The sequence below is a fragment of the Lingula anatina genome, chromosome 8 (assembly GCF_051362555.1).
Source record: "Lingula anatina isolate TDL-2025a chromosome 8, LinAna3.0, whole genome shotgun sequence".
Classification (NCBI taxonomy): domain Eukaryota; kingdom Metazoa; phylum Brachiopoda; class Lingulata; order Lingulida; family Lingulidae; genus Lingula; species Lingula anatina.
Genome location: NC_141774.1, coordinates 2,604,580 through 2,619,437, shown reverse-complemented (window position 1 = coordinate 2,619,437; position 14,858 = coordinate 2,604,580). Strand labels below are relative to the sequence as shown.

Below are 14,858 nucleotides of genomic sequence, written 5' to 3'. Positions count from 1 at the left end.
GAATGCAATACAGGCTAGTGCCCTCCTCTGAATGCAAAACAGGCTAGTGCCCTCCTCTGAATGCAATACAGGCTAGTTCCCTCCTCTGAATGCAATAAAGGCTAGTGCCCTCCTCTGAATGCAATACAGGCTAGTGCCCTCCTCTGAATGCAATACAGGCTAGTGCCCTCCTCTGAATGGACTGTACAAGACCTCAAATGCAGCCCTGGGAAATGTACACAATGCTGGTGTAAATAAGTATACCTGGAAAAGCCATGGCTCTCAAATCTGGAGAGGGGTCATGCTATTGCCAGTGTTGTTTTGAGCAGGCATCCTTTTCCATTGTTCCTCCAGTGCAGCTCTTAACTCCATGTCTATGACAGTGGTAGGCTGTGGCTGGCCATTATGAAGTTTGTCTACCCAGTTCATCCTAGGTATGCTCAATGAGAGACATATTGGGACTCAAAACACTGGCCATGGTCAGGTCTGGATATGTTCCTACTGAAGGTCTGCCAGTACTAGCCTGGCAGTATGGCAATGGACACAAGTGAACAGTTGGGTGTTGATGCATGAAAGGTACAACAGCTGTCCTAAGAACTGCACCTCTGTACTGCAGTTATATCTGGAAATTTCCACTCATGCCTGCTCAAAACAACACTGTGGCAATGGCATGACCCCTCTCCACATCTGAGAGCCATGGCATTTCCAGTACATTTCCCTAGTGTTTGGATTATGAATATTCATGTAGTTGTATATTGGGATCAAATATAAAGTTGAAATTACCGCAAAACAATTCTAGAGTCACTTATATTAAACATGTCTATAAACATTGTCATAAATGTCTATAAACATTGTCTTAAATGTCTATAAACATTGTCTTGAAGAAAACATAGGTTGCCAAACTATTATTTTACTTAGAATTTAAATACCTAAAATCAGGTAATTAATCAGAGAGTTAAGTACCTTTTTCTTTTGATTTAACATTCAAAATTATTATTAAAAAAACAGCTTTAGTTCTGGAGTTTAATTCAAAGGATCAAAATAAAGTATATTGAACAATTAATTTGAGATCTGGTTTATGAAAATGACAGAATGAAAGAAGCAAATTCATGTTACTTCCAAGATTTTTATTACTATAAAACTACACGCTGTTTACTGGCACTGAGAAAGAATTTGGTTCAGCAGCTGGTCTTACCTTAATAAACAAAAGCCTCTTTGCAACCCCACAAACGAAATTTGTGCAAAATTGTTTGTAAATAATAATTTTTGCTGACTCATCACATCATACCTTTTAGGATGACGAGTCTTATTGAATATTTGATATATGTTTTTATCCCTTGGGCCAGAACGCTTAATACAGGCAACAATTTGCTACATTGTTATTATTGTTAAAATGATAGAATAGTGAGGTTATATAATAAAAGCGGCCTTGTTTTGCCAAATCACGAACAATTGATAGTCTTTGTTGCCTTCTTTCTTATCATGAAAGGGACTATAAAAGTTTGTGGTACACTGGGATGGAGGAGACATAAATATCCACTTAATGGAAATATACTGCTGCTACTTTGCCACTGTATTATTCAGTTCTGTCATAGTGGGATATATAGATATATCATGATCTTAAATATAATTTCCTGTTTGCAATGTCAATTTCATACAAAACATTTATTCAATAGAGACATTTGTAGGTGATTTTCTCACCAGATCATCAGGTGTGTCAGTAATTAAGCTTTCAAATTATTGCCTTTCCATGGGTTACAAAGTTTAGTTAACAGATTTGTAACAATTTACCTTTGAATAAAAAGACTTGACCATGACGAATACCCATTCGTTATACATTTAACAGTTTTTTTAATTCAAAAATGTTTTTGTATTGATGTACACAGAAATGAAAATAAAAATGCCCTTTCACAATTTCACTTTCACTGATATTTTCATTTGAAGTTTTAATACAGACATTGCATATAAAATTCACACAAAATGCTTTAATCACATCCTCAAAGCAGTATTGGAGTCTACTGAGAATAATATACCCCAGGCTGAATAATGGTGTAGAGTTTATGTCACAGCTTATGCATTGCGAACCAAAATTATAAATTTTAAGAAGTATAAAACTATGTGGAGTGGAAATGAGTGAGCTATTACAAAAGGAAAAAACAGCAATAAATGACCTCAAACTTGGCAATGTTTTCCCCTGCGTCCTGCCATTGCCTTATTCTTATGATTTATTCTTTGCCTTCGTTTTTGTTGACTCTGAACTTGTGCTTTCTTGCGTCTATGTTTAAGAATAACCTCTTTAGGTTTTAGTTCTGACTTGAACCTTTTCTTATTATTTGATCCCAATCTGTCTGAATTACCAAAATCTGAAAGAATAATATTACATGATAAATATCTAATTACCCACTGACAGTTTATAAACATTTACTTATGTTTTAGAGTCTTGGAGAAAAATTCTGCAAATGCAAAAAATACAAGCTATCATTAACTTGACTTAAGCAAGGGAGATGAAACCATGATATTTTTCAGTCTAAAACTTCAGAGAGTAATTATTAGAAAGTGCCTATAATTTATATTTAATATTATACTATCATATGCACTTATTTATGTACATGTATACATAAAAAATTAATCAATTAAGTAAATATAAAAACTGCGCCGTCACTTACGCCCTCTTCCTCTTCTCTTGTGTCCCAAGACCTGAAAGTTTCCTTTCCTCTCATGTGTCTTCCCCTCACTCTCTTGATCCTCCCCCCTTTCTTGCTCTAACACCTTGTTCCTCTCTAGCCAGTCTTTGTATCTGTTTGTGGGAATTAAGGTTTTGTTATCATCAAAATCACAGAAATGATTGAATAACCATAGAAATCACATCTTCCATCATTTTTACACCTATAAAGTCATTAAGTATCAAGTGTAAATACCATTTAACAGAGCCATGCCACCAAGACATGCTAGAGAATAACAAGAATTGTTAAACACCGTTCAAGAAGTTCATAAGCACTTTCATTTCTTCCACATAACTTTATACCATACTGTCACATCAAAATATAAGATAACATCAAAGGATACACATTAGATTTGTATGTGGCTGCAATCCAAGTGCCACTTTCTGTCTTAATCTTCTTCTTTGTTCCATCTTTCCCTGGACCAGTCTCCCTTAAATACTTCTTTTTCTTGCGGTCCCTGTAAAGTTAACTGTGTTCAGCTAAACAGACACAAACCTTTTCATAAAAAAATTACAAAGGCATTCATTACTGCAAACATTTGCTAGGATGACTCAATAATTATCATTATTATCATAATTACTATTTATCATTTAACAATTAATTAATTAATCACTGGCAAAATCTAGCCCATCCTATACACTCCTGAAAATTTCACCATATCCCTCCATAACTTTTGCTTAATGTTGATCACGGTCAGAAAACTAGACAGCAAAGCTAACAAATATAAAGACACCAGGCTGTCAAATGTAAACACATTACACAGAAAAAGTGCTTTTGGCCAATTTTGATGCACTGGAACATAATGCTTTAAAATAGCATAATCACTCTTACCACCTTACATTATGGACTACAGGTAAAAAAAACATAATAAATACTGTAAATTAAGACCAATCATGCTGATTTTGGAAAGCAACCTGCCTCTTTACCAAACAAAGCCACTTGGTAAATTTAAAGTAAAAAAAAATGCGGTTTGGAAGTTATGGGGCGAGTGTGATGTGTTGAACAACAACATTCACAGTGCCGGGCACAGCAAGGACACAGACAGACAGACCAGACAGACACTAACAGCGTCTGTATATAAAAACTAAACCTTACAGTGTCTGTATATAAGAATTAACACTTACAGTATCTGTATATAAAAAGTAACCTTTAGTTAATCTGCCACCACCAAAATCCAATCACTATTTAATATTTTTCAGACCTATCTTGAAAATTTCATCAAAATGTTTCTGAGGAAAATGTACCATTTCAGGTGTCCTTGCATCTTTCTCATGTTGCTGTCTTCATCCCCTGTCAGGTCCAACACTGCACTGGCTGCTTGCTGGTCAAAGCTACAGCCAACACTTAACCTGGAGAATAGAATATTGAACAAATAGAAATATATTGCATCATTAAGGTTTTAAAATCACATTTTTGCTGCACAGTTACTTCTGGAACAAAACAGCTTCTGTTTCAAATTATTCTGTTACAAATAATATATAATTATTCCTGTAAAAACATGTTTGACACAAGACATTAGCAGGAAGGCATGGCCACACTGCCTCCACTCATCTGAAGTGTGTGTGTGTGTGTGTGTGTGAGTGTGTGTGTGTGTGGGAGGGGAAGTCATTCTTCGCTTGTACTAATGCTGCAAGATGAAAATCTGATGTCACAAAAAAAGAAATGTATTTTCAAAAATGCACATCTAGGCCTACTATTGATAAAACTATAACCAACTAAACTAAATTTCAAATTGTAAAAATAGTAATATCAGTAACTTTTCAGACAAAAATTAACAAAACATTGAAGGACAAGGGATGTACAAGAAGCATATCTTCTTTTCTCTCTGATGGAGTTTTCTCCTGCTTAAGAATTCTTCACCCTGCCTTTGCTTTTCTTGGTCCCAATGCTCACCATTCTACCAAAATATAGCTTACCCCTTTTCTGATTCAAAGTCTTTTGGCTTGTAGGGAACATAAAATTCTTCATCCTTAACCACTACTGTTTTTCTTTTCTTTTTCTTTGGTTTAAAATTTTCATCATATTTCTTAGGAACTATGACCTTTGCAAATGTGTTCTGTAAAAGAAGAGAAAAAAGATCCCTACTGTGTGTCTCCGACTCACAGGCAATATGCACAGATTCCTGTTTTCGGTTTTTAACCATCAGTAGAGACCAATTAGGGGAGACCAATTAAATACAAAATCTGACAGGACCAAACAAATGATCTCCAATTTTTGTGACATGACTGCTTAATTTTGATACACAAAATGAAATTTTTGTCTTGGATGCATGGATGAAAAAATACCTCATCACTGAGTGTTCTTTTACAAGGTTGCAGGAGCAAACTTGGGTCTGGATTTTCTCAGAATGATGCCAGAGCCTGTCAACTTCCTGCACTTCTCACCTTCAACTCCTCCTCAGTGCTTGGCTCACATGCTTCCAACCTGACACTTTGCCCTCCCTTCTTCCCTCCATCCTCCTCCTCTGTATACTTTCTCTTGGTCGTGATCACCTTGCTGTGTTTCTCCCTCTTCTCCTTCATCACACCAAATGCTTGGGACCTGGCCGTGGAATTCACTTCAAATATTGTCTACAACATGGACATACATTCAACTATTATATCTCTTCCCAGCAATACGACAAACAGGAACAGTTCAAACCATTCTGCAAAATATTCATTATAATATACTACAATAATGGATACATTTGATGAAGACGATCAATTCTTACTGTACTGGATCTGTAGTTTTTGTAAAAGACACTAAATTCTTACTGTATTTGGTCTGTAGTTTTTCATGCTATTCAGCAGTTTGGCTCTTAAATTGTCCAGCTCAGCATCAGCAGATCCTGGAAAGGGTAAATTATCACCAAAGCTCTTGAAATTATCTCTGCCAATCAGTAATCTTCTCCTGCAATAAAGTCGTGAAATTTTTACAAACAGGACTTAATGATTTAATCTTCACTGAGATAAAACTCACTGAACAGAGGGTGGATCCCTATGTGCTGCTCCTGGATCTGTTTGGACCTCTTAATGGACTCACTTGAGGCAGGAGGCCTTGACCGCAGGTAACCTTTGTAGGCATTATCACTTACTTTCTTCATACCCTCCTGAAACCCAAACATGTCAAATGAAGGAAAAAATATTCTGCTGCTTGCCTTATTACAACATCACATAATAACCTAGACACTAGGTCTTCACACAGTCTTCATTGCACTTATTTTAGGTTTGAAATAATTGAGAATTGCAATATTAAGGTCTTTTCCTCAATCCAGTTGAAACTTTAATGAATAAATATACAAAACTTGAAAAACATTTCCTCACCAATTCGACTGAGGTAGACTGCCATATTTGAAGGATTTGGTCCTGGTCATCCACCAAAGACTGAGGAATTCTGCCATACACGCCATCAGGATTGGGATCTAAAGGATTAAAATCCGAAAACTGTGATTAACTGTGATGAACACAACAAAACTACTCATTACCCAGCCCGAGTTCAGAAAGTCAGCAATGTAGACTATGAGCTTTAGGGTTTTTGAGAAAAAATAACCGAGTTTTAGGGTCTTTGAGAAAAAAATAGAGTTATAATCAGGGGGTTTCCCCAGGATTTGAGGTGCATGGTGTCTAAAATGTTGATCTGTAATTTGGTCACCAATTTACAAGGAGTCCAACTACAAATACACCATCATTCCCCAATAATTTTGTAAGCCATCAAGATGTTTTGAAAATATAGACAGTCTTTTGAGGCAAGTGCTGTTCAAATGACTGCTGAACAGCTATCTGAGGAAAGCCTTGGTACTAATCAATTAAACAAACTAGTTATTCAATTACTACTATCATATTGATTTGGATAAATCTGAAATTAAGGATAAGTGTCCGGCTCTTATAAAACTGGTTTTCACCATAATATTTTGAATCACATTAACTAAGGTGGATAACTGCTGACAAGACTACAAAGTACTCATTTTTCAAACAAACTTATGCTATCCACATTCTTAAAATTTGTCATTTTGAGTTTCCCAAAAAAACAGGTGCTTTCTAATATGAACTCAACTAGCTTTTCAAGATTTCAAACCATCCTTTTCATACATCATAAACACTCTGGTAAATATGATAAATCAATTTTGTTGGATATTAATGACATAATACAGTTGAACCCTGTTAAGTCTTCATTCTATCTGTGACTCGTCTTCTATATCCTCACCTGCTGACTCTGCTGCAGTCATGGAGGCAAAGTTTAGAGGTCGTCCCAGAAATAAATGAAGGTCAAAAACATAAGCGACTTCATCTGATGATATCAAAGAGAATGCTGTGCCATTCCTTCCTGCTCTGGCAACTCTGCCTGGAAAAATAAATTAATATATTATACATGCATAATTGTTCAAAGCTTTATTTGGTCTCTCTTTGTTTGGCACAGTTAAGAATTTTGCCTTTCTGAAAATTAACTCTGTAAACACATTATATCCAGCACAGCGCAGAATGAGCCTTACCAACTCTGTGAACAAACAACTTGGGTTTGGCAGGGAAGTTATAATTAATCACATTATCCAGCAGTGGAATATCTATCCCTCTGGCGGCCAGGTCCGTCACTAGCAGCACCATGCACTTCTTCAGCTGGAATTTGGCTACGTTGATTTTTCTTGCTGTCTGATCAAGGTCACTGTATGTGTAAGTGCTGGTTATTCCTGCCTGGGTGAGGATCTGGAATTACAGCAGACTGATAAGAATATGAGGCATACACAAAAAGAGTGTTTGCGAGTGTATGTGTACACACACAAGTGTGTTTTCATACATTCACAAGAGTGCTCAGTACATACAGCAGTGTCTGCTTTGCGTGTGAGTGCATGTGTGTTTTAACACAAGAGTATGCACAATATATAGTGTCCTCTGATATGGTTGTTATAACATGTACAATGCTACCATATGCAGGTACTCCACATGATGTTTGGTGGCAGCAAAGATGACCGTCTGCTCTGTAGGCTGGATAATATTGTGCAGCAGATACAGCAACACAGAGACCTTGTCGTCTGCTCGGCACTGGATGAAAGCAAGCTGGAATGAACATTACAGAATAAGAGAACACAGTAACCTGTGCAACACCTCTGCCGTTCACGCTTTTTAATAATATTTTCTATTTGGGTAAACTTAGATCAATATGTGTTTTAACAATTTAAGCAACAAGTGGACATTTCAAAATCATAAACAAAGGCTTTAAATTTTTCATCTTCTTTCAAGTCACAAGAGAATCAAAATGAATTTGCATCAATACAATATCTCCAATCAAGTAGGCTGACTAGCATTTTACTAAATCCTTAATTTATGCCGTATGACATTCTCTTTTGTTAAAATGAACTTGATATTACCTTACCCTTAATTGTTCACTAAGTTTAGTATCAACATCCAGCCTGATCAAAACTGGGTCAGTCAGTCCCGCCTTGGCAAAATCCACCAACAACTTTGGCAAGGTAGCTGAGAACAGTAGGGTTTGACGATTGTCTGAGAGACGTTTCAGAACTTCCTGCAACTGCTCTTGAAAGCCCATTTCAAAGAGACGATCTGCCTCATCAAAGACAACATACTCCATAGAGCTCAGTTTTAAGTCCATTTCCATCATAACATGAAGGAATCGGCCTGGTGTCGCTATGATGCTGTGAAAAATAATGCACACATGTAACAAAATAAACACACACACACGCACACACACACACGCACACACAAACACACACACACACGCAGCCATTCTGATCTAATTTTTCTTTACTCCAAATGTTTTGAACATCATATAAAAATATCAAATTGAAAAACAATTTCAGACTTACATATCTGGATTTTCATGTAAGGCAGCAAACTGGTCCTCCATCCTGAAAACAAGCACATTTTTAGTGTAATAACCCGCTTCACTACAAAATATGATGGAATAACTTACTACCATTTCACTGAAATAACTGACTTCACTACATGCCATGATAAAAGGTCTAAGAGTCACACCATGTCTCACCTGCCATATCTTTTTGGTTATCCCCCCCCCCCTCCCCCCCAAACATATTTACATATTAAAACCGCATCAGCGATTAAGTATAAAAAAAATTATGTTATGTCTCTTGCCAAGACACATTACATAAACAACTTAAAGTGACAGTAATTTTCCTAACAACCTACCTGGATCAACTGCCTTCACCACAGGATTTCAGTTCAAATTACTGCAAGGCTGCTAACACATCACTACTTTACATCTCTGTGAAAGATTTATGAAATGTCATAAAAATGTCCTAAAATTCAACATGAATTAATGAATATGCCATGTTTGGCTAACCACCTACTTGTCTCCGCCAAGGATCACTGCTGACCTAAGTCCAGTGAACTTCCCAAGCTGAAAATAAAACCATTGTGCCACTTTTATCATATAGACATGACTCTGCATTTTGGTACTAAAAGTATCTATCCAATCACTTCTTTCAGTCATATAGGTTAAATGCTTAAAACATATTTACACAGGTCATACTAGAGAACTATGGCTCATGCAGCATGAAAATCCTGTTGACCAGGACCACCCAGACAGAGCATTAAGTGATAACTGACCTCCTTAGTAAACTTGAGAGTCTGGACTGCCAGCTCTCTGGTAGGTGACATGATCAGAGCTCTGGCACCAGACTTGGCTGAATGAGCCTTCAGTTTCTCAAACATAGGGATCAGGAATGCAGCTGTTTTCCCTGAGCCTGTTCTTGCCATGGCCACCACGTCCTTCCCATCCATTATAACTGGCATTGTCTGAAATAGGCGAAGAGTATTTTCTATTCAGGTATATAACTGTGTAAATAACTGACATTAGGATTTAGTGTGGGTTCCTATTATAATTCCCACTGTCCTAATGTAAATAACTGACATTAGGATTTAGTGTGGGTTCCTATTATAATTCCCACTGTCATAGTGTAAATAACTGACATTAGGATTTAGTGTGGGTTCCTATTATAATTCCCACTGTCATAGTGTAAATAACTGACATTAGGATTTAGTCTGGGTTCCTATTATAATTCCCACTGTTATAGTGTAAATAACTGACATTAGGATTTAGTCTGGGTTCCTATTATAATTCCCACTGTCATAGTGTAAATAACTGACATTAGGATTTAGTGTGGGTTCCTATTATAATTCCCACTGTCATAGTGTAAATAACTGACATTAGGATTTAGTCTGGGTTCCTATTATAATTCCCACTGTCATAGTGTAAATAACTGACATTAGGATTTAGTCTGGGTTCCTATTATAATTCCCACTGTTATAGTGTAAATAACTGACATTAGGATTTAGTCTGGGTTCCTATTATAATTCCCACTGTCATAGTGTAAATAACTGACATTAGGATTTAGTGTGGGTTCCTATTATAATTCCCACTGTCATAGTGTAAATAACTGACATTAGGATTTAGTGTGGGTTCCTATTATAATTCCCACTGTCATAGTGTAAATAACTGACATTAGGATTTAGTCTGGGTTCCTATTATAATTCCCACTGTCATAGTGTAAATAACTGACATTAGGATTTAGTGTGGGTTCCTATTATAATTCCCACTGTCATAGTGTAAATAACTGACATTAGGATTTAGTGTGGGTTCCTATTATAATTCCCACTGTCATAGTGTAAATAACTGACATTAGAATTTAGTGTGGGTTCCTATTATAATTCCCACTGTCATAGTGTAAATAACTGACATTAGGATTTAGTGTGGGTTCCTATTATAATTCCCACTGTCATAGTGTAATATTCTGGCCATGTCTATAACTGCACATCAATAGAAATTATATTCACCTTGGATACTGAACTGCAAAATTTGAAAATTACACTGTCATAGTGTAATATTCCGGTCATGTCTAAAAGACCATAACTTCACATCAATAGAAATTATTTACATCATGGATACAGGACTGCAAATTTTGGAAATTACAATTGGTGAACAGTCCCATTGGCTTAAAGTTCCTTTCCCAATAAAAGAGATTCAAACATTCAAATTGTCACCACAAAAGAAAATTTGACTTGATAATTTTGGATGAAATGAAGTACCTGCAAAAACACCATTAAGGCCGGTGATAGGGTTAAATACGCTTAAAATCATGTTTTTGAGTTTTTTGTGTGTTTATATTAATCAAAAAAGTATCTAACGTTGGATGTAATAATTTTTATGAATTTGCATCGCAAAATGCGTCTTTTGATGAGTTTTTCAACCGGCACGCGCCCCAGTCAGGCTGACAACTAAGCCACGCCTCTGTTACTAAGGGCCGTTGCCATGAGGGGGTCGGAGCACAGTTAATGAGTTATAAGCCGATTACGTGTGCGGTAATAGGTCATAAGTCTTACATCAGCTTAGCAGCGAAGAAGTCTAGCTAGTACACTATGGGGAAGAGAAAAGTTCGTGTTAAAAGTCCCTTTCCAGAGGAAAGAAGGAAAATTTTCAGAGTAAGGCCTATGCGTGGCGGTTGGGGAAAACCGGCCCTATTTGTTCAGTCGGATGACTGATTTCTGTATACCTAATAAATGGGTGAAAGAGTTAATCGAAACGTCTAAATTAATTGACAAATGAAAGAAAAATCGATAAATACATAAATAAAAAAAGCTAAAAAAGGATACTTTTAGCCTAGCCTTTAATTTTTGCGATATATATCGTCGAGCGTATCTGCGACACGTTACGAAACCGGAAATGATTGTTGGTCGCCGTTTGCAAAAGGTAAATCTAATGTTGACAAAATAAAATTTTATTCTCCAAGATATGATATCATGGAGCTTGAGAGACACGCGAAAAATTGTGATTTGAATGGCCAAACAAGAGAAATCCAAGCAAAGGTTGACAGCATGATTAAAACAATAAAAATAAAAACGCATGTTAGCGGCTTTGCATTTTGCGATATTTGGAGAAAAACCATTTCAAAATCACTGATCAAGAGGGAAGAAAGAGTTCAAGTGTCCAAAAATGAAAATCACAAAAAGACCCCGAGAATAGTCAAGGCTAGCAGGTAAAAAGCAAATAGGGTCTAAGTGTTATGTGTGTAAAAATAAAATATTTATTCAAAAGCCTTCTCTCAGCCTCTTTTACCGCTGAATCTTGTGCAGCTGAGCGTCTCCCCTTTATCTTAGCTGGCATTTTGAGCGAGACCGCTCTGAAGTAATCACTGGATTTTTCCGTTGATCTGACAACTACCAAGTGCCGTGCAAAATAATCCTGCAGCGTTACCCGTCAAAAATCTCGTATCAACACAAGTGACGGACACTTCCTCTCGACACAGTTTTATCTGATCACTTTGCCGATAACAAAGAAGGAATCTCTCAGGTAAAATTACTCGATTGCCGAGGAAGAGCCATTGAAACGTTCAAATGCAACTTCACACCTCTTAATTGCGGCTAAACGTAATCGCCTTTGTTAGCGCTTCCTTCTACATATCCTTGACACCCTACGGGGCATCACTAGGCTAGGGCCCTCTCCAGAGCTGTCAATCAAAATGGCGGCACGCTTACATGCCTAACGAGTGGTCGGAAAATGTAACAAAAGCACGATTTTCTGCCCCTTCAAAGCACCCAAACAAAATATTTTTAGATGACAATAAGCAATGGTTCCATCTGATCGTATAACCGATAACAGGTAAAATTGCCAGCTAAGCATTTGACTAATAAGCCCTGTTAACCAACCTGTGAACGTTTTTGGCTGTTTTAACAGCTTTCTATATTGACGAGAAAAGTGAATCGCTGCCAAGTATATCTCACTATCTGAGCAACCTATCGTTACAAAAGTTGCACCTATTGTTGTTAGGAATGTGGACTACAGCATGATATCAGGGGTTGAAAAGGAAATTGTTTGTTTGAAAGTTATTGCCTTTTGAAGTGAATAACCTATTGAAATATGGGCTGATTTAACGTAAAAGATGATAAAATCAGAAGTAAATAGTTTAAGACAATTCCCTGGTACCACGCTGTAGTGCTTTCACCCAGCTTTATGAGGCCTTTTGAATCACTTGAATAGCTGTCTTGGTTATAGAGAAAATCCCAATACCGAAAACGGCATTTTTCCCCTCAAATTGGCGCCAGAGCGTCATCCGTTGGACACTGTACTTAATCCCCGTCTTTAATTGGCCTTTTGGGAAGTATGTTTTAATTTTTTATAAAAACTTATAAGCCCAGGGCTTTGTTTCTATGACTTTGGTCCTTTTACTATCACCGGCCTTAACTCTCTTTTACCTTTCTCTGAATAGGAGTTGGTATCTTGTAACCTTTACGTGTAACACCTTTGTACACAGAATAGGATAATCCTGAAAATAAACATATTTATGGAGTAAGATTATTCTAGAAATGTACACAACATTTTCAAGCAGTGTTCTAAATTGGACTATATCATCATCATCATTCCTCTTCTTCCCGTGTGGGACATAAGGCCACATTGGACTGATTACCTTATATTATATAACAACAATAAGTAATTACAACAGATTATATGTTATATACAACCTGCCAGTGGTATATATTTTATTAAGGCCTTATACGTCATAAAAATAAACCTTGTATAACTACGATAAGAAAGAAAAAAAGCACTTGAAATGAACAGATAACCATGATATCCAACTGACACAATTTCATAATGCATTTCTTAAAACACATTAAAAAAAACAAATGTAGTGATGTTACCCATAGATTGAAAGCCTCCTGATTTTCTTTTTTTCTTGTTTTGCTCCGTCAACATTTTTCTTGTTTCTGTCTCCTCATCTCCAGAATCCTGCTCCACATCTTTAGGAACCTGCCACTGCAATGGTGAACACACAGTGTAAAAACTTTATACATGTCACAGCCTGGACATCAAACTGGATTGACTGAGAAGGTCAACCTGTGGTAAACTACTTCAATCCAGAAAAACTATTTACATTATAACAACCCATAAAAGTAAAATCTGCATTGTTGACTAAGGAACTGCACATATATCTAACATTTTTAAAACACATTATTACTTTTGACTTCAAAATATATCTAAAATTATTAAAACACATTATTACTTTTGACTTCAAAATATAAAAATTGATTTAACACTTTCAGTATATTGTTCAAAAGCTCCTCTTTTACATGACTTAAAGCAGGAAGGAAGACATCAAGAAAAAATTACATGAAAAAGATTTTATTTTTAATAAGAGATAAAAAAACACCAATAGTTAATAATTGATGCTTTTTGAATATGTTACACCATTTCAAATATTATAATTATACTACAGTACAGTACAGTATTTCTGTGGGATGTGTGTATGTGCTGGGGGGGGGGGGGGGGGGGGGGGGGGGGGTATAGAGTTGGCCCCAACAGGTTCTGGGTGAATTCCTTTAATGACAACAGACGTCACTTTGAATTGCAACTGAACAATGGAACTGACAACACATTAAAAGCTGCAGTTTAATTTAAAGACCCTGCATTGACCCAAAGGAGCCCCGAGATACATAAACCGCCACAAGATGTCAATAATAATAAAATTCAACGTCTCAAACGTCTTACTTATTCATTTTTATTGGGGTTACATAGTTTGATCTGAGGCTATATATGTGGCAGTAGGTATGGAGGCTTAGAGAAAAAAAATACCAAAACAAACACAACACTTCGGTCTTAGCTGACTGAAAAATAATGATTAAATTAAAACAGATTTATCAGAAGTCTACGGTTACCTTCTCATATCCAGCAGTAACTTCTTCCAACTCTGAATCGGTATTCTGTACATTTTTCGCCTTTCCTTTAGATTTCCACGTTACAAGTTGCCTGACATTTTGTGTTGAGTTTGAGCTAGCTTTTCTGTCTTTCAAAACTTTTTTCGGCCTTGAGACAGCTTGCTTTTGAAACTTCTTCAAACTCCTGCTTTTGTTTTTACCCATATCTGTTGACCTACTCAATAGTTTAAATACCTTAAATTAAAACTATCTAAAATTGCAGATTTATTTCATCCGAGCATAAAGTAAAGTTTAACGCTCAATGCATTCTGCAACAAACGTGTAACTAATGGGCGCTGACATCTTGGTCTCGTACATTCCCGTGTTAAAGCGAGATGTAATATTAGCACTAATGTAAGATATATGTTTTTTTTTTTACTGTCATTCATTTGCAAAGCATTATACTCTCTATGGTTTGGATACTTTTGGTAATCAATGATAAATCTTAATGCTTGGTAGT

The 14,858-nt window shown here is 36.4% G+C and overlaps 1 protein-coding gene across 1 annotated transcript; it reads right to left on the bottom strand.

Annotated features, from left to right (window-relative positions):
• Window positions 1-1,085: 1,085 nt before the first annotated feature.
• LOC106153885 (ATP-dependent RNA helicase DDX54) lies at window positions 1,086-14,732 on the bottom strand. Its single transcript, XM_013528014.2, has 19 exons — window positions 14,360-14,732; window positions 13,346-13,460; window positions 12,902-12,972; window positions 9,260-9,448; window positions 9,001-9,050; window positions 8,500-8,541; window positions 8,049-8,328; window positions 7,601-7,732; window positions 7,171-7,381; window positions 6,885-7,022; window positions 6,005-6,102; window positions 5,661-5,790; window positions 5,456-5,529; window positions 5,087-5,272; window positions 4,619-4,758; window positions 3,947-4,051; window positions 3,046-3,159; window positions 2,646-2,776; window positions 1,086-2,342 (listed from the first exon to the last, which is right to left on the bottom strand). Exons 1-19 carry the CDS (start codon window positions 14,561-14,563, stop codon window positions 2,152-2,154), a joined length of 2,601 nt encoding a protein of 866 aa, XP_013383468.2. The 5' UTR covers window positions 14,564-14,732; the 3' UTR covers window positions 1,086-2,151.
• Between the last annotated feature and the right edge of the window lie 126 nt (window positions 14,733-14,858).